This window comes from Argopecten irradians, chromosome 15 (assembly GCF_041381155.1).
Source record: "Argopecten irradians isolate NY chromosome 15, Ai_NY, whole genome shotgun sequence".
Lineage (NCBI taxonomy): Eukaryota > Metazoa > Mollusca > Bivalvia > Pectinida > Pectinidae > Argopecten > Argopecten irradians.
In genome coordinates this window covers 1,271,058-1,297,649 of record NC_091148.1, presented here as the reverse complement: position 1 = coordinate 1,297,649, position 26,592 = coordinate 1,271,058, and the positions used below count along the sequence as shown (strand labels likewise).

The 26,592-nt window shown below is 35.6% G+C and overlaps 2 protein-coding genes across 4 annotated transcripts in view; one reads left to right on the top strand and one right to left on the bottom strand.

The window, feature by feature from the left end:
- Positions 1-19,985, top strand: part of LOC138308822 (protein smoothened-like) — a 29,388-nt gene extending 9,403 nt beyond the window's left edge. The window contains exons 3-12 of the mRNA XM_069249831.1: positions 1,258-1,473; positions 4,617-4,795; positions 5,451-5,670; positions 8,725-8,848; positions 9,347-9,439; positions 10,485-10,593; positions 11,086-11,274; positions 11,841-11,977; positions 13,880-14,017; positions 14,415-19,985. Of these exons, the coding sequence (XP_069105932.1) occupies positions 1,258-1,473; positions 4,617-4,795; positions 5,451-5,670; positions 8,725-8,848; positions 9,347-9,439; positions 10,485-10,593; positions 11,086-11,274; positions 11,841-11,977; positions 13,880-14,017; positions 14,415-15,529 (2,520 nt within the window). The 3' untranslated portion in view covers positions 15,530-19,985. The remainder of the gene's footprint in view (positions 1-1,257; positions 1,474-4,616; positions 4,796-5,450; positions 5,671-8,724; positions 8,849-9,346; positions 9,440-10,484; positions 10,594-11,085; positions 11,275-11,840; positions 11,978-13,879; positions 14,018-14,414) is intronic.
- Positions 19,986-19,997: 12 nt separating this feature from the next.
- LOC138308824 (MKRN2 opposite strand protein-like) lies at positions 19,998-26,524 on the bottom strand. 3 transcript variants are annotated; one of them, XM_069249834.1, is made up of 5 exons: positions 26,484-26,524; positions 23,904-24,164; positions 22,238-22,287; positions 21,450-21,615; positions 19,998-21,165 (listed from the first exon to the last, which is right to left on the bottom strand). In XM_069249834.1, exons 2-5 carry the CDS (start codon positions 24,122-24,124, stop codon positions 20,961-20,963), a joined length of 642 nt encoding a protein of 213 aa, XP_069105935.1. In that variant the 5' UTR covers positions 24,125-24,164; positions 26,484-26,524; the 3' UTR covers positions 19,998-20,960. The 3 variants fall into 3 exon arrangements, with proteins under 3 accessions (XP_069105935.1, XP_069105934.1, XP_069105936.1); XM_069249833.1 differs by lacking the exon at positions 26,484-26,524 and adding an exon at positions 26,242-26,443; XM_069249835.1 differs by lacking the exon at positions 26,484-26,524 and adding an exon at positions 24,424-26,087.
- Between the last annotated feature and the right edge of the window lie 68 nt (positions 26,525-26,592).

The window sequence follows — 26,592 nt, the reverse complement described above, 5'->3', positions numbered from 1 at the left end:
GGCTTAAAACTTTCATTTTAAAATTGAACAAAATTGCTGTACCAGTATGTAGCGATAAATTTAAAGACTGAAATTAGCTTGAGCATTAAAGGTTGATATAACATGAGCTATAATGCACGTGGTCATGATTTGAATGCATAGTCTCTGGCTCCATTAAGATTGTTTCTGAAGTAATTCATTCTCCATTACGGTATATGATTTTCATGTATGACAGATAAGAAATGCTATTGTATAAAATTTACAAGAAAACTCCACACATTAATATTACTACATATGATTCCCATATTTATAAGTGTATATTTCCATTCTACTTTCAGTTTCCCGTTTAATCTATGTTAAACCAGATGGGCAATATCTGGCTATGAACTCCAATCTGGTCAAGCGTATGAATATTTGACGTTTCCGCTGCGTCACTGAGAATGTATACACTGTATACTTACGCCTTTACATAACGGTCAAATATCTTTAAAAGTGGTTTTAAAGTTGTGCGGTCTATGAAATCTAATGGTATTATCGTATTGACAAAAATAACATGTATAAAAAATATTATCGCATAATTTTCATTTGTTAGCTTGTTTCAAACCGTTTTGACGTAAGCGGGAAATTCAAAAGATATACATGTATAGTTTTGAATTTGAATGATCGTAATGGAAATATAAGTAATAAACTGTTACCAGATTGGACATACAGTTGATATGAAGCCCATCCGTCCGAAAGATAAATATTCATGGCGCCCTAACGGGCGCCATTCTATTTATCTTCCTTCCGATGGGCTTCATATCAACTGTATGTCCAATCTGGTAACAGTTTATTGCTTAAATGTTACCAACGACAGTTATATCTTGTGAGTTTCTTTATTAAATGTTCTATTAATAGTATTCAAGGTCATTAAAGACTCACTACCTTTCCAAAACAAAGAAATAAAAGTTTTCAAAAAATATTATTTGATAACATAAGAAATTCATATTGATGACCTAAGATGAGGTTACAACACCAAACAAGTACAAGATTTCCTAAATAATTCATGTAACAAATAAGATTGATTTTGCTGTTTTTCAGCCAGGTGCAGTGATAGTTGACTAATTAGCATGTGTTTATTACAATGATTTGGAAACATAATATTACCTACGTTATAAAAATTAACATTTAATTTATTTTACTCTGATTGTTGAGAAGGTGATGATCAGTTTAGCATTAATGGTAAGCAATATACTTTGTACTCGGTAACATAACTGTCCGTGTTTTGTCTAATTTCAGACTAGCCATACATACGAGACCTTGACCTTTAACACGACGGGAGTGTGTAATGTGCCGCTAGTGAGGACGACCAATGAGGATAGCTGGTACGATACGGTGCCAGGATGTGGTATTCAATGTCAGGATCCTTTTTATACTGAGGACGAACATCGACAAGTCCACATCGTCATCGCCGTGTTTGGCTCGATCTGTCTCATCTGTACACTCTTCACAGTGGTAAGGATGTTGGTTCTTACTTTATGAAATTTCGATTCCACAGTCACTTGTAAAGACGTGAGAAGTTTGGGAGTTAGAAGATAATCTACCACCCATCTTTAATGGTCAGTGCCTGGCAACTTCCATTCATATGGTATTTGAACCAGAAAAACCTGTCTATAAAAAAACACCCTTGGAAACAAAAAACAATTGTCTATAAAAACCACCCTTAGTGACCAATATAAAATTGTCTTTTATAGAGCATAGTGGTCTTTTTACACATGGCAAATTGTGCTCAAATTGGCCATTTGGGACCATGAGAAACTGGTCTAATGAAGCAGTTGGTGGTCTTTATACAGAGGTGGTCACTTAGGCATGTGGTCTTTATACAGAGGTGGTCACTAAGGCAACTTCCATTCATATGGTGTTTGAACTTGTGACCAAGGGAAGGAGGAGTATCAGGACAACATATATAACCACTCAGCCATCATGGTTTCTTTCAGAATATGACCATGCATGTTTTTATTTAAAGAATGATTTAACCCAGTCAAACGATCACTGTGCTTTGCTGAGTGGTTAGATAAGTCTGGTTCACTTAGTCCTCAAAACCCTCGCAATGACTAAGGGCTGGGGTATGACCTCCTGGACTACGGTAACCAATAGCCCCTGATTGTGATTAAAAGCCCACTAGGACTTGTTGCCTTGGTACTGACCATAGATATTTTTTCTAAAGACCCTGACCTTCCTCTATATTCTAACCAGGCACATCTATAAAAGACCCTAGATGTTTATAGGACTGTAACACAAAAACAGGCAAAGTACAAAGTGTACATTGAGACAATAGTTTGAATTCTATGTGGGGCAGTTGCTAGGTACTGAGGTTGGTGGGTTTTTCCAGGTACTCTGGCTTTTCATTATCTGAGCCTGACACATTCCTAAATGACCCTGACAGTTAATAGGGCATTATAAATCAAATAAAAAACCTAAATAGCAAAGTATATTCGGTGCCAAACACCATGTGTGTCTTGTAACGTCTTTGTACCTGTAATTGACAGCTGAATGAGATGGGTCAGTTCACAGGTGGGCGGGGATCAGGGGAGATAATCCTTGATATGTCGTGAGTCAGATCCTAATTCAGTTGAAACAAAAGATTCCTTTATCAGATAAAACAATGGTTCTATCACCAGACCCTCACTGTCAGGTATATATACTGACTGTATGGTAGGGTATAGAGCCAATTAATCATCAGGTGCTTCCTATTTATGATAGTGTATACACCATATGGGGCTGTTACGATTGATAAAATACATGAAATGTCTATTACTTTGAACACTGTACGGTAGGGTAGGGCCAATTAGTCATCAGTTGTTTTCTATTGAGAACTTCTTATTTATGGTAGTGTATACACCATATGGGGCTGTTATGATTGATATAATACAAAAAAAAGGTGTGAACATTTTTGGGTTAAATCATAGGTTTATAAACAGGTTAATCATTGGTTAATCAATGGGTTAACCATGGGTTAATCATGTATTAATTATAGGTTAATCAAGGGTTACTCATGGGTTAATCATGGGTTAATCAAGGGTTACTCATGGGTTAATCATGGGTTAATCAATGGGTTAACCATGGGTTAATCATGTATTAATTATAGGTTAATCAAGGGTTACTCATGGGTTAATCATGGGTTAATCAAGGGTTACTCATGGGTTAATCATGGGTTAATCAAGGGTTACTCATGGGTTAATCATGGGTTAATCATGGGTTAATCATGGGTTAATCATGGGTTAATCATGGGTTAATAATGGGTTAATCATGGGTTAAATCATGGGTTAATCATGGGTTAATCATGGGTTAATCATAGGTTAATCATAGGTTAATCATGGGTTAATCATGGGTTAATCATGGGTTAATCATGGGTTAATCATGGGTTAAATCATGGGTTAATCATGGGTTAAATCATGCGTTAATCAATGGGTTAAATCATGGGTTAAATCATGCGTTAATCAATGGGTTAAATCATGGGTTAATCATGGGTTAAATCATGCGTTAATCAATGGGTTTTATTTATATCCAGGCTCATTTAAAGATGTGTTGTTAAGATCAAGTCCACATTAGTTATAACGCCACAGAGAGATGATTATTTTGAGTTTACCTATCACTGGCTGATTGTGATATTTATAACATGATTTGACCTTTGTATAAAGACCACTTGTCTCTTGAGTGATCTTTTCAGATAGGTTTGACTGAAAATACATGAAATATATATCTATTACCTTGAACATTGTATAATGTAATAAATAAGCAAGCTTCTTTTTAGACAGGTTGTACTTCATGAAAATAAAAAAAATTAATTGCAAACAAAAAATTATAAATTTCAACATATAAGATTACGTTATGTAACCTCAAGGTCAAGGTCAAAAGATCCTCATCACAACTTAAAGATGCTCCACCGCCGCCAGGGTATAAATGATACTCATCATTTGAACAATAATTGGTGTTTATCGTGTATATATATATCTAATTAACACAAAAAATAATATAAAATAATTCATTTTGCCTTTGGTGCATTAATTATTTTTGATATTTTTAACTTGAAGTAAAATTAGAAGCTCAAACTTTTCAACGGTGGTAATGGTGTAAAGTAAGTAACTTTTGTAACTGAAGAAAATTACTAAATCGTCTGCTGCTGTTTTTGATAGTGAAAAAATACCATTTGTCAGCGATGGAGCATCTTTAAATGATGTTTTAGATTTATTGATGATACCTACAATATACCAGAATCACATCGCACCAGATGTGAAATATTAAAATGGCTAACAGTTATAGCTGCACATATAAACCTTTTAGAGAGCCCGAGCGACTTGTGCTTTGATATACAAAAACAAATCTTTTTCAGTAAAATAGTTGAGTTACAGTTGATGTTTCTTATTCCGAATTTGCATATTACAGAGTTATCTGCACTTGCGGGTAGGTATTGATTGTGACGTCATGTATTTACGAGCGTAACGTCATACTTTTCGGAGAAAACGACATCAATTGTGCTAAAAAAATAATGACGTAACAATTGATACCTATCCACAAGGGAGCTAACTCCGTAATATGCAAAGACGGAATATACTGGAAGATGTCGAGATTCAGTAAAATTGATGTTTATTTTACAGTTGACGTTCCTGATCGACTGGAAGACATCGAGTAGGTACCCTGCCCTAATTCTCTTCTTTATCAATGCCTGTTTCTTCTTCTGTACCATTGGATGGTTGGCCCAGTTTTCTGGTGATGCACGGACTGACATCGTGTGTAAGGCAGATGGAACAACCCGCCATGGGGAACCAAAACTGGGGTAAGTTTGTAAGACAGATTGAACAACCCGCCATGGGGAACAGAAACTGGGGTAAGTTTGTAAGGCAGATGGAACGACCCGCCATGGAGAACCCAAACTGGGGTAATTTTGTAAGGCAGGTGGAACGAACCCCATAGGGAACCTAAACTGGGGTAAGTTCGTAAGGCAGATGGAACGATATGCCATGGAGAACCAAAACTAGCACAAGTTTCATCATAAAGCAGCAGATTCTTTCATTCAGTATCCATATTGAAATATTTCTAAATGTATATACAAAATAGAATGTCACAATTTTTGAAGGCAGTATTAAGACATACATAAAACAAGACATACATAAAACAAACACAATCTTATATGATAAAGTGATGGACTGCTTTAAAAATTAGATTCCTTCCTTGTTCGTACCGACATGCATGTGTCTCATGTTTCTATGTTTTGTCAGGATAACCAATCATAATCGGTATCTTATTGTTTTTGAATTAATTGATTATAGATTCACAATATTGAAAGCTTTTACACATCATTGCCACACAGTATTTGGAGCTATCATAATTTAGATCAATTATTCTTTTGCAAAATGCTCTAAAATATTATTCCTTGTACTTGTAAATATGTAATTCACATGATGATGTCATTTCTGATTTGGTGATTTCAGATCGGGAGAAACTGCCTCCTGTACCTTTGTCTTTATCCTCGTGTATTACTTCATGATGGCCGCCTCGGTGTGGTTTGTTATGCTCGCATACGCTTGGCATCTGACCTTCAAGGCCCTCGGGACTCCCCGTGACGACCTCACCAGTAAAACAGCGTACTTCCACATCGCCAGTTGGTGTGTTCCTCTAGTCCTAACCATCATCTGTTTGGCTGTGTCAGAGGTAAGCTCTCCTACAATCTGAACTAGAGTTAACTCCCCTGTGTCAGAGGTAACATCTCCTACAATCTCTCCCAGAGTTAACTCCCCTGTGTCAGAGGTAAGCTCTCCTACAATCTGAACTAGAGTTAACTCCCCTGTGTCAGAGGTAACATCGCCTACAATCTCTCCCAGAGTCAACTTCCCTGTGTCAGAGGTAACATCTACAATCTCTCCCAGAGTTAACTCCCCTGTGTCAGAGGTAACATTTTCTTCAATCTCTCCCAGATTTAACTCCCTTGTGTCAGAGGAAACGTCTCCTACAATCTCTCCCAGATTTAACTCCTTTGTGTCAGAGGTAACGTCTCCTACAATCTCTCCCAGATTTAACTCCCCTGTGTCAGAGGTAACGTTTCCTACAATCTCTCCCAGATTTAACTCCCCTGTGTCACAGGTAATATCTCCTACAATCTCTCCCAGAGTTAACTCCCCTGTGTCAAAGGTAACATTTCCTACAATCTCTCCCAGATTTAACTCCCTTGTGTCAGAGGTAACGTCTCCTACAATCTCTCCCAGAGTTAACTCCTCTGTGTCAGAGGTGACATCTCCTACAATCTCTCCCAGAGTTAACTCCCCTGTGTCAGAGGTAACATCTCCTACAATCTCTCCCAGAGTTAACTCCCCTGTGTCAAAGGTAACATCTACAATCTCTCCCAGAGTAAACTCCCTTGTGTCAGAGGTAACATCTCCTACGATCTCTCCCAGATTTAACTCCTTTGTGTCAGAGGTAACGTCTCCTACAATCTCTCCCAGATTTAACTCCCCTGTGTCAGAGGTAACGTTTCCTACAATCTCTCCCAGATTTAACTCCCCTGTGTCACAGGTAATATCTCCTACAATCTCTCCCAGAGTTAACTCCCCTGTGTCAAAGGTAACATTTCCTACAATCTCTCCCAGATTTAACTCCCTTGTGTCAGAGGTAACGTCTCCTACAATCTCTCCCAGAGTTAACTCCTCTGTGTCAGAGGTGACATCTCCTACAATCTCTCCCAGAGTTAACTCCCCTGTGTCAGAGGTAACATCTCCTACAATCTCTCCCAGAGTTAACTCCCCTGTGTCAAAGGTAACATCTACAATCTCTCCCAGAGTAAACTCCCTTGTGTCAGAGGTAACATCTCCTACGATCTCTTCCAGAGTTTACTCCCCTGATTAAAGAAAACAGCCCATGGAAATTTCCAGATTCTTGAAAAGCATATTTCAGATGCATAATTTATTCTCTCATAATAGTATAAATATTTTATATTTTCTTTTGTGTCATTTGTTTATAAACAACTAGTTAAAACGGAATATTATTTAATATTTACAGTCAGTGGTGAATTGATAGTATAAACCCCGTTGATTTCAACCAAAGGCTACTCAACTTTATTTCTCGATAAATTGAGTATGTCACGCGCAATTTGGAGCCGCGCGGATGAATTTATGATGGTCCAAATCAGAAACTTTTGGTGTTTTCAGTAACCGAACGTACGTTCGATGAACATGTACATGTATCAAAATAGGTTTGAACACATATACATGTACGTGTGTAAATACAAATGTAGAAAAGTTACATTGTTTATGTTACTACCGTACCTATTTGAGCAATGCTTCCGTGCGTATGATAAATAAACAATGTTGTACAATGTACAGTTTTGCACATTCCGATGACGTCGCAATGTTTACATGTTGTGTGTCTGTGAGTCTGTGTTGTTCTCTACAACATGTAGCCTAGATCTACATTATATTCGTATTTTTAACATCTTTGGTTGTACGCGAATGGATAAGATATGTCAGAACACGTCAGTATTTGAGTTGGATAAGTGTAACCAAAACGACCTAGCACGACAATGCATTTTTGTTCACCTCGGCGGACAGACAAGTCCTGTACGTTATCTAACTTAGAATCTACTGTGAATCGGTGAGAGTAGGACTTACATACACAATGTACGTTTGGGTGTTTCGAAATATCAATGAAACGGAATCCTTCAATTGTAGCTTTACAATACTTGTAATAGATACCTCTAATATTTATTGAAGTGTTTTAAAACAACAATATAAATATAGCTAACATTTTGAGAGCGGTACAGTAAACGTTTACAGTAGTGGGCCTACCTGTGTTTGTACATGTTCCTCGAAACGACGTCCGATACATTTGAAAATCTCTAAAATCCGGAAAGAATGACATGGAACTATGTAAACATCCGTGTATTCAAGAAATTTCAAACAAACGTGAACTGATTAAGTAGAACTCAAGTGATCACAAAATTGAAGAAACTCTCTGTTTGTCACACCTCCTTGACACAGGCGGTTTGAATCGGACGCCGCGTCACAACTACGTTAAATATCCTGCCACGTTATGAATTGTGTAAGCGTGTGAAATCATAGAAGCAAAATATTAAAACCAAACTGCTTTGCACCATGGTGTTTTTAACAACAGATAAATAAAATGATTTATAGTTCCATACCGGGAAAACCTCAGATATATGCTTCATCAGACGAACTCATTTCATTGGTATGTTCATTGATAAATTGGCGGGAATTTCCGCCACTTCAAGTGGCTGTTCGAAATGCCTGTCGGAACCAAACGATATAATTCAATTTTAGTCTTATAAATGCCATAAACACTATTAAGGGTAAATTTTGAGCTATGAAAATAATAGTTAAGACTGTAAATATAAGGATTAAAGTCTCTTTCTGGTGGTTCTATCGAAGGATAAAGTTGAGTAGGGTATCGATATTTGTTTCATGGACCGCTTCGCGGTCCATTCCAAATATCGATACCCTACTCAACTTTATCCTTCGATAGAACCACCAGAAAGAGACTTTAATCCTTAAATAATTAAATATTAAACAGAACAATATGGATTATTCAGTGGAGATGATACTCTACATGAAATTAAGAAATTGTCACGATATTCAATCAATCACTGTGATGTAGAATACCTGTGGACTGCAAGTTTTCAGATGATACAGAACATTGTACTTGATTTATAACAAGTTTGACAAACATTTGTAAGAAGCAGAATTTGTTATGTTACAGATTGACGGAGACTCTGTCAGTGGGATCTGTTTCGTGGGATACCGAGAGTTCGGATACAGACTTGGATTTGTTGTCATACCATTAGTGCTATGTCTTTGTACAGGGATAGTTAATCTTGTACGGGGTGAGTTAGTAAAATCTACTGAAATTTTATATGTTGTGCTAGTAAATATAAATATTCATTATTGACTAGACCTAGAACTGTGAGCCAACGGCTAGCTAACACTCCCGTTACCTCTTACCTCAGACCATGGCAACCAAATGGTTGTTCATTATGTTTCTATGATAATCATTAAGCATGTAATGTGTCAAATTATAGATATCCATATGTTACACCAATCGAAAAAAAATGATCAAAGAGCTAATAAGTTAGTGGACATTTTACAAAACTTATGTATAGTACCCTGGCTACTTTGGCAACCTAAATTTCAGCAAGGAAAAAGAACTTGCATGCATACATCTACATGTGCTCCCCAACATTTCTGACAAATTTCATTGTAATTGATCCTGTAGTTTTGGAGTTATTGAGACAATTTTCTCCCATGGATGGGCAGATGAACATATGCAGATTCATTTGAGATGTTTTGTGTCTCATGTTTCCATGTTTTGTATTTGTTGGCAGGACTTCGGACTCTGGTCAGACTAAGAAAAGACACGCCTGATTTCATCAGTGACAAAGCCACATCAAAAATCAAAGAGACAATCATCCGGCTGGGTAAGTTTATTATTTGTTTTACGTCCTACTAACAGCCAGAGTCATTTAAGGATGTGTCAAAATTGTTGGTGGAGAGGAAAGTCGGAGTACTCAGATTAAAACTACCAACCAGCAGTCAGTACCTGGCAACAACCCCACATAAGATTTAAATCCAGAATGGAGGGTTTGTGATCATATGTCAGGACATTTTACCAATCAGTCACCGCTGCCCCTGAGAGTCAACCAGTTCAATTTGTTACCTGACTCTCTATATTAATGCAAATAAAGTATTTTCAACTATTGACCCGTCAATAGTTTGTCTGTTAACATGTGTGGAACGCTCGCATGCGCTTTATTGTTGACGTCATAATTTATTGTTGACGTCATAAACACCGGCGCGTCAGATCGACCAAAATACCGGTATTCTTTCTGCGAAAGTCTTTCTCACCCTAAGCTCAGTGATAAGTTTAAGATTGCGGTTCAAGTAACAAAGTTGGTGTTTCATGCCTTTTCAGTCAACACTCTGTCCCCTCGATGTTTGGACCAACCCAGCCTCGGGAAACAGTTCATCTGGCTGGTCCCAACACCTCGTGAAAAGAGTTTTGACTGTTGACTGAAAAGACATGAAACAACTGTATACCGTCAGCTAGAAAATGAATAGAAAAAGCGTTTTTATGTTATTGTTATAGAATATTGATTCCATGTTACTTTGATCAGTGATGTTCACTGTGATTGATCAATGATATGATGTTCTGTTTTTTCAAAACTGAAACATTGAAAGTATGGTAATCGCCAAAAATCACCACACATCTCCAAGCTAGCTAACTCTGTAATAAAAAAAGAACTCTACACACAAAGTTCTTTCCCAGTGTCTTTTTAGATAAGTTCTATTTAATTCAATACTTTTGACTTGAAGAGATTTTCCCCTTTTCATTTGATTTGTGTTTCACATTTAAATTTATGTTTTTGTTTTTTTTTTACTTTCACTTTAGGTACATTTACTGTGCTGGCTTTTGTGTTTGTACTAACCACATTCTCCATTCACTTTTTTCTACTTTCACTTCAGGTACATTTACTGTGCTGGCGTTTGTGTTTGTACTGATCTCATTCTCCATACACATCTACTCATTCGCCAGTGAACAGAGATGGAAGGACAGCTTCAAAGACTATTACTTGTAAGGCATTTAACTCAAATTTAGGGTATTTTCACAGAAATCATATTTTAGCGATTTAGAGTGTAATAAACTTGATTGTGATACTTCAATCCATAAAATATTAAGCATTGGTTGATTTCAATATACTCTTGAAGACAAATAACAGACCTTTGATGTGGGATTTGAATAGAAGACGAGAAAATTTTGACCTACGAGTATAATCCTCTATACAGTATTTAAAAATAAATTATGGGATCTGTTTGATATTTATATTTGAATAATGCATGGTTGATTGAACATAGATTTCTGTTACTTGACAAATATTTAACCATGTTTTAAAGACAAAATATAGTTGTTGAAATATTGTTAGTTAAAGCCAAAATATCATGAATAAGAGCAAATCAGAAATCAGTCATTATAAAAACAGTTGGTGAATTAAGCAAACTTAAATCCTAAAGTTAAGATAAAAACTGAGTGGCCATGATTATCATTTCTGTTTGGTTTACCTCGTAGTTGCCTGGCCAACGTAACTGTAACCAAAACAGTAGACAGTTCATATTCGCGTACCTGCACGATGGCGTCCAGACCAAGTGTCGTAGCAGTCCATTTCCACGTCTTGGCTTTCTTTGGGGCAGGAATTTTGATGAGTAGCTGGTCGTGGACTAAAGCTTCCCTTCTTTCCTGGGAGCGTTTTTTACGGAAGTATGATCATGTGACATTAATAATTTCAAATTCCTTTTTTATTTACGTTTTTACGCTTTATGTAAATGTTAGAAGCTTATGTGATCATGACTATAATGGCCTTTCCATTATCATTTCAATTACACCTTGTGTGTAGTCTCACACCAATAAGATCTCAGACAAGTTTAAAAACCAGAATCATTTGACAGTAATTTACAGAGTTATTGCCCTTTGTAAAAATAGCATCAAAGGGCCTTGTGAACACAGCAATTTGAGTAAATGTTCCCTAATTAAAACTGAAACTTTGCAGGCTGTCCAACATCAATAAGGTTCAAGTTTGATGTTTATTAGATAAAACATTTAAGCATGATAGTGATTATCTATTTGATGAGTAATTATCATTGATCTTTCCTCGAGGAAAACAACAAAATTGTTATGCACCATTCAGATACAAACTAATAAGCGAATATTGAAGTGGGGACAAATAAATAAAATTAATGTGAATAAAAAGAAATGAAATAGGCTCAATGTGAGGCAAGAGAAAATTATGATACAAATGATTTAAAATATTTCTTCTGTTCTTCAAGAGTTTTCAAAAAGCCATCCAACAAACCAGTGAAGATGAAGAAGCACAAGATGATAGCCAAAGCCTTTGAGCGCCGAAAGGACATGAATAACGGTCGTATGTCCATAAGTTTTGGCAGTACCCATGACGACCCTTTGGGTAAGATATACAATGAGTTATCTCCCTTGTGAGTAGGGTCCAATTGTGATGACATCACTTTGTAAGCAAAAAAATATGTGAAAAATACAACATTATACCTAATATAACAATCAGTACCAAGAAGCTAACTCTAATATGCGGAACATAGAATTTTTCTTGGCTTAAAACTGTTCTTTGTAGGTACACAACCAGTAGTAATGTTAAAAGGATATTTGAGTCATAAAGCTACCAATTGAAGTTCAACTCTACTTTTGACATCTAAAACATAGTTACGTGTACAATTTATAGATGACATAGTGACATTTTAAAACAAGCAAGTTATGCAATAATGTATAAAATATGGGGATTATTTTGTTTTATTGTTACAGTGGAACTCGGTTAATACGAACTCGAAGGGACCGAGATAAAACTTCGAGTTATCCGAGTGTTCGAATTAAGCGAGATCTCATGTCTAATGACAATCTCTTTACTAGGTATATATAGACCAGTTCCATGTCGTAAAATGATGTGAACAAGAGAGATGTCAAAATCGCCGATTGTAGTTGCAAAATTATAACACTAAAACCGAGATATAGGTTATGAAATGCTGTTCTACCGCAGATTTATTGGAAAAAAATCGGTATTTTCGGCGAACTTGTTGTCCAAAAAATCTCATTTCGAGTTATAAGAACATTTTATGTATGATATTTGTAATTCGGACCCAAAATTTACTTCGTATCACCCGAGTATTATCTGAGTTCTTCAAACAAAGATAAAGAGGGAATTCGGCTGGGACCGGCAAAGTACTTCGTATTAAGGATGTACACCTCAGAGAAGTCAAAATTTTCTTGTATTAAACTTTTTTTCTCATATAGATTTTTGGAAAAAAGAGTTCATACCATAAAAGAAAATGGAAGAAAAAACATATGTCCGTGTGCTTGTTTTTGAGCTTTTGTCACTCAAAGACACCTAGTTGACAAAATATTGGATTTTATGGGAATTTTGCCGTTTTGACCATATAAGATAGAGATTAAAGCCATAATTTCCTAATGAGGTGTTTGATATGTATGAATGTTTGTAGAATTCATTTTCTAGTAGTCTTCTTTAAAAATATACCAGTTTTGATCAATTAGACTAATATTTTTTCTCTGAATAACAACATATACTACCCCAACCCCTTAATTGGGGGTAACACTTTAACACTTTATAGAAAAAGTTCTGGTATTAAACTTTTGTTATTATTTTGCATATCAATAGGGAAACGGTTGTTCTTTCTAAATCAGGAAGAACAATTGGGTGTCAGTGTGCTTACTTTTTTGCCCCATTTGAATTTTTGTTATTTTTCAGTATTTTAGAGTAAAAAATAAAAGTGCTCAAATTACCATTAAATGTAAAAATAAAGTCACAAAAGTGTATCGTTTCACATATTAATGCTCAATATTTTAATTACTACAAACCTAGTAACGATTTGCAGCAAAAATTAGCTAAATACAGCTAAAAATGCTGGCGCAGTGATGATTTAAGTAAAAACAATTTCAGTAAAAAATGGTAAAACTGTGGCTCTACTTGAAGCGAAAAAAGACACAATTTCAAAATGGCCGCCAAATGGGCCATTTCTTAAAATCCCTGTATAAAAAAATCTACTGAAAATAGAAATGTAATTTTTTGACAAAATTTGCATCTGGCAACTTGCTACAGATACTGATAAATTATATTTGAAAATCTCATAACTTCTTTGATCTATGTTGAAACGAGACTTCAACGGTACTGAAACCTCAGAAGAATACATCCTTAAGCCGGATTGTCGAATTATCCGAGTTCGTATCAACCAAGTTCCACTGTATTTGGATTCTAAATAATGACTCTAAACTGAGACAATATCAATATATGGAGTAAAATGTTTTTGTTTTCTTTTTAAACCAGGAATGAAGTTTGATTTAAACAGCGTCAGTTCTCACGAGATGTCCTCAAACTTTGCGAACGCGATGCCAAAACTTGTTCGTCGCCGTGGTGGAATGATAATGCCCACTGCAGGCACACTGAGAAGATACTCAGATTCAGGTACATGTCAAACAGTTACTGACTTCTAATGAGGAGGACCAAATGTGTCATGAACCTTAAAGTTTATGAAATATCAATGCCTCACTTGGTAGTCAATTTACTAATTATATAACTGTTAATTGTAACAATTTTTCTGGATCATTGCTCCAAATAGTCAAGTTTTGTCAAAATATTGAAATAACTGAAACCACTTCTGGAAATTATCTAGTTGATACATTTGCAAAAAGATTTCTGGAAATTATCTAGTTGATACATTTGCAAAAAGATTTTTAAATTGATCAAACTATATTTGTCATGAATTTCATTTCCTGAGCAAATATTGAAAGAGAACATTGATTTTCCAGCAAAACTCTAATAGCTGCTGTTTAAAGTGCAATTTTGTTTTTTCCTGTGATAGATATAGGATCCATGGCATCCAAAATGGCGTCTCGTCGTCAGTCGCTAGACTCACAGCTCAGTGAAGCTCAGGGACAGTTCCATCAGAGCGATCAAAGTGAGGATATGAAAGGAGGGAAGAAAAAACGAAGGAAGAAGAAAAGGAAGAAGAGTAAGAAGAGGAATAGGATCCAGCCCGTTTTAGGTCCGATATCAACCAAGCATTCTGGGACTTTTCAACGACGTGGAAAGAAAGGTCGTCGCAATAGTGATTCTTCAGTAATCAGTAAGGCCTCTGCTCATGGAATTGATTTCAATCTGGAACGAAATAGCATGGAGGCTGTTTCGTTAAATTCATATTCACATAATAACAGCCTAGAAGCTGTTACCCTGCCTGCACCACCGAAGACATTGTCTACAAACTACGCGATCTTCACGGCTAGTACATACATGAACGAGGTGAATCAGGAGGAAAACGGTAAACGGAACAGCCGCCAGAACGGCAATACTGGATCTCAGAGGAGCAGAGCAAGGGAAGTTACTCTGGAGATGGCTGAAGCTCATATTTTTCAACAGCAGCAGGCTGGGTTGGGGAACAACTCCAACCACACAGGACGCCATGACAGTTTTTCTGGACCCAGACACAACACAGGAGATGGGTCTGGTCATACAGCTCATCCGCGACAAGGTTCAGCAGGGAAATCAGGTAGTCGTATTGAACCAGGACTGCGTCAGCCAAGCGGATCAAGTCGATCCAGTAGAGTAGGCTCAGGGAGATCCAACAGATCTGGTTCAGCTCGCAGTGATCTCTCTGGTCCCAGATCAGATCGATCTGGACTAGGGTCTGCTCGGTCAGACCGATCTGGACTAGGATCTGCTCGGTCAGACCGATCTGGACTTGGGTCAGCTAGATCAGGTCAAAGTTCAGCAAGGTCAGATCGCTCAGGTATTATGGGTCCAGCAATGAGGTTGACAAGTGGCTCCGCCTCCAGTAGATCTGGCCAATCAAGGCAGAGCTCGGCAAGGTCAAATAGGTCACAGAATAGTCAAATCCCATTGGCTGCTCCTTCACTACCTGGTTTAGCTGTAGTTGAGATGGAGGACGATGATCTAGTGTCAGTGACTTCTTTAGACTGATGTTATATACATATGTGTCATAAGTCGGTCTTCAAATTGACATGTGTTCCACGAGGTTAGGGTGGATTTGTGACAAATTCAGCATCTCGTCAATTTAAATGCAGCTGTACCAGAAAGAATTGCAGAGGTTAAGGTATTCCATAATGCAAAAGGGATCAGAACACTTTTCTAAACATTTCCTTCAGGCTGGAAAGTATGGTTTGTGTAATGTTTATATTACACAACTAGAGGAATACTTATGTGTGATGTTTTGATAACTAGTATGATGTATATCCGGTCACCTTCATCAGACAAATTACCAAGCAATGTATATTCACTAAAGTGTAAAACATACGATTTTGTCTTGGAAATAAAAATTGAAGATGGATGTTGATTTAAGCAATGCTGGATATACAACACTAAACATGACAGGTTACACCTCATATTAGTCAGTGAAACTTCACACATAAATGTTGTCTCCCTTCATTTGTCTTTATTCCACCAATTAAGGAACATGAGTACAGTATTTGATATCATCACTCAAACTTGAACTACACAAACATTCACCTATCAACAAAAAGTTTACATGTTCAGCCAAAACGTGTTCGGTAACACAAATTACATTTTTTTTTACTTTGAGCAATTTTTTATACTCTGTAATTTCAGGGACCTGTATCTGTATCAATACCTTTTGAATTGGAAAAAATACTACTTTTTTTCCCAGTCTAAATAAAATTTGAATTCTGCTCCACTATGATGCGCTATGATACGCTACAATATAGGATCTTGTATTGGACCGTTTCATAGAGCATTGCAGTTGAGCAGAATTACAAGTCAAATCTCATTACATTGCATTTTTCCTGCCTTAGAATATGTAAGTTTTCAAGAAATTCAACCATTTCCCAATATTTTGAGTTTCAAATTTACAGTCATAGAAATATCTTGCATAAATATGAATGTGCATTTGGAGATGAATCTCGTCGTTAACTTGGATACTCATTGTCAAGGTCAAATCTTTGTTATCAAGGTCAGACCTGTTACAGTATACGTTATGATTAGAATAGTGATAGATATCGTACTTTGACATTGTGTTTTGTAGCAGTTGTTTATACAATATGATCACCATATTGGATCACAGTGTCAGTTAGTTTTTACTTAGTTTCCGTTGCTAAATATGTAGTATCCTTAGTTAGTTGTCATAGTAACTGTTTTCAATTTTTATGAGACTTTGTTAGCCTTGTACTTACCAAGGAAATGGCAGCAAGGAGATGTATGATGCTAAGTTAGATTCTATGCAATTTTAAATATGTTTATGAATATGAATATTTGTTTATTTCTATTTTACTTTAACTCGTTTTACTAGAATGTTTATACACACTATCTATGCAAGTGAAATAATGTTGTTTTCTCCCGTAAGATATTTTTGAAATACATATGATATGTTATTTTCATTGTTTTCTGAAAACCACAAATTCACATGCTTGATACTCCAGGAGTTCCGATCTCTACAACCCTGGACTAACTCATAGTAAAACTGAAGGTAGCTCAGAGGAAAAAATCTGAACCAATCACAGGCAAGCAAAAACTTCAAAACCACACAGTCAACCACAGTGTACCTTTATACGGCTCTTTTGATGTACATCAAAGGACTAAATTACCTTGGTGTTCTGTTGCCTCCAGTTTTACTATGAGATATTCCAGGGGTGTAGAGATCAAAAGTGATCGGAACCCCTGGAATATGGAGAATGAAAAATTAATTGATCCCATGAAACTATGAAATTCAATGAAGATTGTATCAAGTCATTGATATGTGTGTTTATGGGTGAAGAGAAATCACTAATGGATTATCATGATGGTCAGTTTATACAATAGAATTTTTCACTTTTATTTTAAAGCTGTCGATGGTTGTTCATGATTGAAAATGTCACTTTTATGATGAATTATGTTGAGCATAGCATTAGAATTTTATTTACATTTAATAGAAACTTATTGGCATAGATTTTACAATCGAAATTTTTACTATTGTCATAGATTTCACAACATTTAGAAACTCTAAACTATTGTCATAGATTTTACAATCGAAATTTTCAATTATCATCATGGATTTTACTTGAAAACTGTTATAGTTAAGAGTTCTAATATTAAAGAACTCTAGTTTGTAAATTAAGCCACTATATTGGATTTTATATAACCCCCAAAGTCGGCCATGAATTTGATGCACAGGAGGAGATAACTCTGATCTAATATACTTTTGCAGTAAGGTTGCTGTGAGTAAAGAATGCAAGAAACCTGAAAATCATGAATTGTCCGTCCTTCTATGTAAACAATAAAGAATTCATATAATCATTTTTCAAATGGTAGACTTTGTATAATTTTTCTGATTGATGACATGATTATTGTCTAATTCCCCCCTGAAGACACATTTGAACTTGTCTTACTCAAAGCAAGGAGTAGTCCATTATAGAAGTTCAGGGGTGATTGTGTTTAATGTGTCTAGTATATTTTTATATAAGGAAAACATGGTCCTATATATAATTAGTGACCCACTTCTTATGATTTTTATATACAAATATTTTATTGTTTCTAGATAAAAAAAAAAAAACTTAATTTTTATATGTCACCGTGATATAATCATGATGACTTGTATATTTGATATGATCATGACTTCAAAAGACATTTTTTATAAAGTAAAACTCATGGTGCATATAGATGTTGTGAATGAGAAAGTGCTATATGATATGGTTGTGTGTATATTTTTTACTGATTAAAAAGTCTTCCTCATTTTATTGACATTAGGCAAAAAAAATGATGTCTGTTTAGGGTTAGATTGCCAAAAAAATAGGGTCAGTCGGTCGCAAGGATTTTTTTTTTTCACTCTAAAATGATGGTAGAAACCGGAGTCAGAGATCGAAATCCCGACTTTTTAATTATTATTTTTTTCGTAGTAAAAAATTAGGGTGGGGGGTAAAAAATTAGGGTCGGTCGGGTAACCCTAAACAGACATTTTTTTTTTAGCCTTACCGTATTCGACCCAATAAACGCCTCCATCCCTATAAGCGCCCCTCCCCCTTTTTTTAGGCGTCAATTTCACATACTTCGAATTAAAAGCAGACTGAAAATATTAAAACTGTGTTGGTTTCCTTACTGTTTTCTTTTGCAAATTGATTGATGGCTTCTTGAGAGAATAATTATATGAAAGTCTAGTTCAAATTTGTTTCCATTAAGAGCGACCCTTATTTGCTTCAATGTTTTAAGTGCCCTCGACACTTATTGGGTCGGATACGGTATACACTGATAGTATAGTATTACTGAACACACATAGATCTCAGATCATTAGCATATGTACAGTGATCAAGCTATCAACTCGCAGCTTCAATATCGGGGTATTTTTATCAACCACATTTTAAAATCTTTTACAACTACATACTTACAAAATTCTCTCCTTTATATTTGAAATTTCCAAATTTGTGGTTCTTACCATTTTAAATCATAAAATACACTGTTCTATTTTGATTTTTTGATAGAATTTTTACTGTAGTAATGACGGAAATGTAATACAGCAACACCTCTTTACTCGAACAGCAGGTAAATAGTTTAAGGAATACTTTATATTTTAGTCCTTGGCAGTAAAAATTACCTCAGATGATGACAAACTGTGCATGTCTTTGGGTGTTTTACGACACTTTAACCATATTGGTAATTTTTGACAGTGAAATTCAATTTTTCTATTGTAATAATATTTTATAGAAATGTACATTGAAAATGCTGATGTTCAGATACCAGGAACACGGTTTGGACCATACCATTAGTTAGACAAAAGGGACTTATTCGAGTAATCCGAGTTTGAGTTAGAGAGGTTATTTTATACTGTGTATATACATATTAGGAATTGGAAACATTCAATTGCTATTTTTAAAAGGGCATATCAGATATGTACCTGTCATGCACCTACAAGGGATTTTCCAATATAAGTAATAACACTGATAAAATTATGAGATAAAAGTTCTGATGGAGTGGGCACCATTCTTGGAAGAAAAATTATGTTAACTTGATATGTTACCTGGTGGTAAAATAAATACATGTCCAGTTGGAAATGAACTATTTTTGTAAAAACAGGTAATTTTACCTGCTAAAATTTTCATGCTTGGAAAAATCATATTTTATTATCTTTATCAGACCAAATTAATGTTTAATTAATAATTAATAATTAAATAATATAATATAATATAATAATTAATAGCTAATGTATACTGAAAGGTGGTTGGTCAGTGTTTAGAAAGGCCTGTCTGCTAAAGACGGTGATGAAGTTTCCAGTCTCTATGTATGTATTATTCTGGTAATGACACGTGAATTGTGAAAAATTAAAGATTCTTTTGATTGAAATCTACAGAAAGCTTTTCTATCTGAAAATCTAGCACTGGAAAATACAGGTTATTCATTCATAAGTTGCTCGATATTTACTGTACATATACAACAATAAAAATGTAAATATAGTTTTAGTCTTCTTTATTTTTCATTCTCTGAGTTTGTGGTCCAATCACTTCGCCATTTGACAGAGATATCCATGTGTAGTGATCACTTCACCATTTGACAGAGATATCTGTGTGTGGTCCGATCACTTCACCATTTGACAGAGATATCTGTGTGTGGTCCAATCACTTCACCATTTGACAGAGATATCTGTGTGTGGTCTGATCACTTCACCATTTGACAGAGATATCTGTGTGTGGTCCAAATCACTTCACCATTTGACAGAGATATCTGTATGGTCCGATCACTTCATCATTTGACAGAGATATCCGTGTGTGGTCCGATCACTTCATGATTTGACAGAGATATCTCTGTGTGGTCCAATCACTTCACCATTTGACAGAGATATCCGTGTGTGGTCCAATCACTTCACCATTTGACAGAGATATCTGTGTGTGGTCCGATCACTTCACCATTTGACAGAGATATCTGTGTGTGGGCCAATCACTTCAGCATTTTACAGATATCTGTGAGGTCCGATCACTTCACCAATTGACAGAGATATCTGTGTGTAGTCTGATCACTTCACCATTTGACAGAGATAACTGTTTGTGGTCTGATCACTTCACCATTTGACAAAGATACATATATGTATCTGTGTGTGGTTTGATCACTTCACCATTTGACAAAGATATCTGCATGGTCCGATCACTTCACCATTTGACAGAGATATCTGTGTGTAGTCCGATCACTTCATGATTTGACAGAGATATCTGTGTGTTGTACGATCACTTCACCATTTGAGAAAGATATCTGTGTGGTCTGATCACCACAATTTGACAGAGATATCTATGTGTGGTCCGATCACTTCACCATTTGACAGAGATATCCATGTGTGGTGTAATCACTTCATCATTTGACAGAGATATCTGTATGTAGTGATTACTTCCCCATTGGACAGAGATATCTGTGTGTGGTCCAATCACTTCACCATTTGACAGAGATATCTGTGTGCACTGATGTGCCTGTACAGACTGATATACTGTCCCGCACGGCGTGTGTACTCCACGACCAGTTCCTCGCACATCGCAGACTTACTCCTCAGACAGGGGTTTGTATGGTGAAGTTGTATTTTCCACAAAAATTGAATCACAAAATCAAAGCAGTTATACTTGTCTTCATGATATCTGAAACAAAAACAGAAGTCATTTTTCACTTTTAAATCAACACCTTTAGATATACATTAGAGCGTTTTTATTTCACAAGTTCACAATACCTGTGTCTATGGAATTACAAGGTTCCATGGCCATCAAAATTCGGAAAGAGGAAAATTGCAGTCAATATTGCTGTGAAGTTTCGTTGAAATCGGCCCAGTTTAAACTGATTCTAATCCCTCATTACTTTATGGTTGGATAAAAGGGGTATAACGAGCTTCAGTATCAAATGGCTTGATAAAGCTCTGAAATTTTACCGGTACTTTGTCCAGCAGTCATCTTTACTCTCCCTCCTTAAAGTTTCGTCCCATCTTAAAGAGAAAGCGGTATCGTCTGGAGATTGTAGCATCGCTATGGCGATACATTGGTCCCAGCCAGGTGCGTTGATATTGACACCGTCCTCATCATAATCAAATGTGACACCTGGAAAGTAACAGAAACTTGGTGAGGGTGCCTTCCAATGGTGCTTTAAATTGGTCAAAAGGGTGCACTTTAATAGAATAAACATATGTGTGCTTATTTCGTCAAATAAGGAGGGACATTTAATAGCGTGCTTATTTGGTTAGGACAAGGGTGCAGTGCATTGGTACTACATATTTTGCAGTGCTTTCGTGCCAGGAATACTGGATTCTCAGTGTGTCATTTATATAGCCATTATATTGGTGATTGCCCTTGATTATCATTGGCTAACCTTTTCAAAATTGTTTTTGTGCTTTGATTGTCTCAATATTCGGAATTTGCATATTACAGAGTTATCTGCACTTGCGGGTAGGTATTGATTGTGACATTATGTGTTTAAGAGCGTAATGTCATACGTTTCGGAGAAAACAACATTAATTGCGCTCACAAAATAATGCATAACAATTGATACCTACCCCCAAGGGAGCTAACTCTGTAATATGCAAAGGCGGAATAGGTATGTTTACAGTACTGTACGTAGGCTTATAAATAAATTCTGAACATAACACTGGTACTTACAACTCTTTAGACTGAATGACCACTGATGATGTTCTCAATTTTTTTTTTTCCCCCCAGACATACTCACCTTCTGAATCAGTCAGCCCAATATGAAGATTGGATGTTTGTGTGTAATTCCTGTCAAGACATGAAATAGATAATTAATTAAGGACATAAAAGATCCAGATAAAAAAATATTAGAACATCCTTAATTATAAGGTAACTCTGAAAAAAAATATGAATACTGTTAAATATTATTATCCCCAGATACAAATGTACTATAAATATTTATTAATAACTTAAAATTCAATAAGTGACTTTTCAAACCATGTAAAAATTTGATGTATGTTTTATGTTCTTTAAAGGGACAATTCAGTCTAAGAGAACATTAAAATTTGTATATATATCAGATAAAACAACTTCTAATGGAAATTACATCAGTCAGTGTTACTGTGATATGCCTGAAACGCCTATGGTGGTGACACGTGTGTGAAATATTCAAACTTGCTCGCTGTCCGCCATTACACACTGTGGTCGAACTTCTTGTATGCCGAACCCTGTCCCTTGCTCGTAAAGTAATGCAACTTTTGGCTAGAACTGCTCAAATCGCTCTGACAGTAGTGCGTTTACCTTATTAGGTGAATTGTCTTGCCTAAAAATCATTTTATCACCTTCTCAGTGGTTATGTAGTTCATTTGTTTAACGTGCGTGACTTTGGCTCGGGTATGGGTACAGAGTTAATATTGTACCTGCTTAATCGTATTGATCAACGATTTGATATTTCAACGTTATTAATTAAAATACTTAACAATGTTGTGGAATTTGTCAATGTTTTACGTTATATGTTTCATAAGAAATGTAGAACAATACATTTATGCTATAGTTTGCTTATTGGTTATGTAAAAGAATTTGCCTGAGTGAATTGTCTCTTTAATATTTAAAGTTATATATATGTGCCATATTTTTCATACTCACGAATCAAGATAAGCCTGTGATATGTGATTCATCACCTAAAGTTACTAACATTTTGAAAAGTACTGCACTTTCAATGAATTGGTTTTAATTTTACAAATGCAAATAAGTGTAGAACATGATTTTTAGCAGTACTGCCAAAAATCATTATATGTACATCTATATATGTAAAGTGAAATGAGTACCTACATTGTACGGTCAGACTATGAAGCCAAATTGCAGTCTATAAGTTCATTTCACATTTTAACAGTGTTATTAGTAATTGAAAAGTGATTTCTGCAAGTTTCCATCTAAACATACATAACGCATGAAAAACAACAATTTTCCAGTACATAATTTCTGTGTTGTAACTAATGTTAATAAGGCATCTGAAGCCATTTTAATGATTTTCACCGTTTAATTCATCAAACCTGATGGTTTTCAATAGATTAATGAAGAAAATTAAAATGCCAAAATTGCCATCCAGTTACGACACATATAACTTTAACAGCATTCATGTTTTTTTCTGAGCAATACTCTCATACTGGAGTTACCTCCCTTCATTTCATTTTGATGATTTTTTTTTTTTTTTTTGAGAATGTTCTAATATTGTAATACACTGTTGTTTTTTTAGAACAAAGACTAAACTATCTGTATGTATACAATATATATGTGAAAAAATCAATATCTATCTGTATATAGTGAAAAAATATCTATCTGTATGGATCAGTCATTTACAAATTGAAACTCCCTGAGTATATGTTAATTAACACCTCAGTTATGAATAGCGTGTTTATACCTACTGTAGAAATGTGCCTAGAGTGGGTTTGATGATGATGGAGAATGGTTTGTTCCGCGCCTTGACAAATGGGGTCGGAATAACATACGGAGGGATTCGACTCTCAGTTTCCCTGGTGTTTCTCCCACAAAGAGGACAGATCTCCGGGACAGAGAAACACAGGATGTTCCGATTCCGATCACAGTGCTGGAAACACTTAACGGGATGTGATTCCTCTACAGCCATTTCTGTTCCAATGATTTCTGATCCTTTAGAAGGCTGAAAACTGTAAAAGTGGAATTAATGGCAGTGCGGAAATATTTCACTGATTTCACTGTCATTTGATATCCACACATGAACATACATCTATTTTTACAATAGTAAATTTTAACATATAAAATTATGGAGTATACAATTAAGCTGCACAGTGAAGGAAATATCACACAGTGAGCAGATTATGTTTGAAAGCTGACTCAGCAATAAAATCAACACTTGAAAATATCTGCATTCATACAGTATATATGCAAAAATATCTACAACAGTACCTGAGTAGGTCCGAGTAGTCTGTTGTGGATCCTAAAACTACTGGTCAAAGTCTGAACAAATCCTCAATCCTAAAACTACTGGTCAAATTCTGCACAAATCAAACAGCCCAAAAACTACTGGTCAAATACTGAACAAATCCTTAACTCCTTAAACTACTGGTCAAATTCTGAACAAATCCATAATTCCCAAAACTACTGGTCAATTCTGAATAAACCCTAGCTCCTAAAACTACTGGTCAAATTCTGAACAAATCCTAAACTCCTAAAAATACTGATCCAGTTCTGAACAAATCCTAAATTCTCAATCCTAAAACTACTGGTCAAATTCTGAACAAATCAAACAGCCCAAAAACTACTGGTCAAATACTGAACAAATCCTTAACTCCTTAAACTACTGGTCAAATTCTGAACAAATCCTTAATTCCTAAAACTACTTGTCAAATTCTGAACAAATCCTAAACTCCTTAAACTACTGGTCGAATTCTGAACAAATCAAAAAGCCCAAAAACTACTGGTCAAAGTCTGAACAAATCCTAAATTCCTTAAACCACTAGTCAAATTCTGAACAAATCCTTAACTCCCAAAACTACTGGTCAAATTCTGAATAAACCCTAGCTCCTAAAACTACTGGTCAAATTCTGAACAAATCCTAAACTCCTAAAACTACTGATCAAATTCTGAACAAATCCTAATCTCCTTAAACCACAGGTCAAATTCTGAACAAATTCTTAATTCCTAAAACTACTGATCAAATTCTGAACAAATCCTAAACTCGATCCATGAATAGATTGAAAGCTGACAAAGCAAAAATATCTATGCTTACACGTACAGTATCCATTCTTTATCTAAACTAAATATAGAAATGGTAGATATCCAAATGTAGAGCTGAAAAGCAACACACCACTACTAAACAAGCTATAGCTGTGGATCTACTAAACACATGTGCCTGTTGACAGTAGTGACACTCACATGTGTCACATATGTACAGTCACTGTAGCCTAGAGCACCTGAAGTCGACCTGTATTAATCATTTTACTGTACAAAGAGGTAAAGTTCATCATCCTTAAGCCTGGAGCAGATGTAATAAAGAATTATAAATGTCCTGGCTTGCAGTGATTTGCAAGACTCATCTAGATTTGTCTCAGACTACAATTTTCTTGTGGGATTCACTAAAATTTTGAAAACCCCTAGTTGTACATTTACATGTTTCTCTTGTACATGTATTATATCTCTTTCTTCTAGGACTACCGGTAATCAAAATGTCACAATTAGTGTTATATATGGATTCTCAGGATTCTCTGTCCCGAAGGCAGGGTGTTAGCATTGTGACTGCTACATGTCTCCATTGATTAAAGAATGAACATGTACAATATATGGTGTCTATAATTTGGGATATTATCTTTTCTCTTCCTAATGTCTGTCTTGACACTACCTTGATGATCATGTTTGGCCTTAAGTTAAACATTCACATAGCTCTGACGATGACACACCCAAGTCTAAAACCCCACCCCTCAGGCCTGATGGTTGTCAAGCTGATACAATATTTGGCCCCACCCCTCAGGCCTGATTGTGGAAGTCTTTACCCAAGACAATTTAGACCATCGTTGGGCGTGGCCTAATCTATTGTTCTGACCAGTGTGACATCAGCCTGAATATTTGATACACTGTTCATGCAATATTAAAACTTGCTACAGCTAGTGTACATAAAATAATAATAATAAAAATAATAAAAACTGCTACATACATCGGAATAACATAATTTTGGACTTTATCTAGGGTTGAATTTAGAATATAATAAGATTATCACCTGACACCTACATGTACATGTGTAACAGGAGAGGAGAAAATATAGTGGTTCGACCGGGATTCGAACCCGGCCAAACTTAGCCGCTGCACTTCATATACCAGCTGGTCACCGATATGTATAACGTTATAAGCTTACATGTTCTACTGTTACATGTACCCATGTACAGTTACAGTATGTATAGATCTAGTAGCAATATTGCAGACTGCATATATAAGCTAAAACTGATTTGCAAGTCATAGTGTATTAATCTTACCTGATTACACTATATTGTTATTGGTTGTCTATCACGTGACAGCTAAAAATAGGTACCGTAAAGTATGTCGTTATTTTAGAAACTCTAGATTTATAAACTAATATCAATA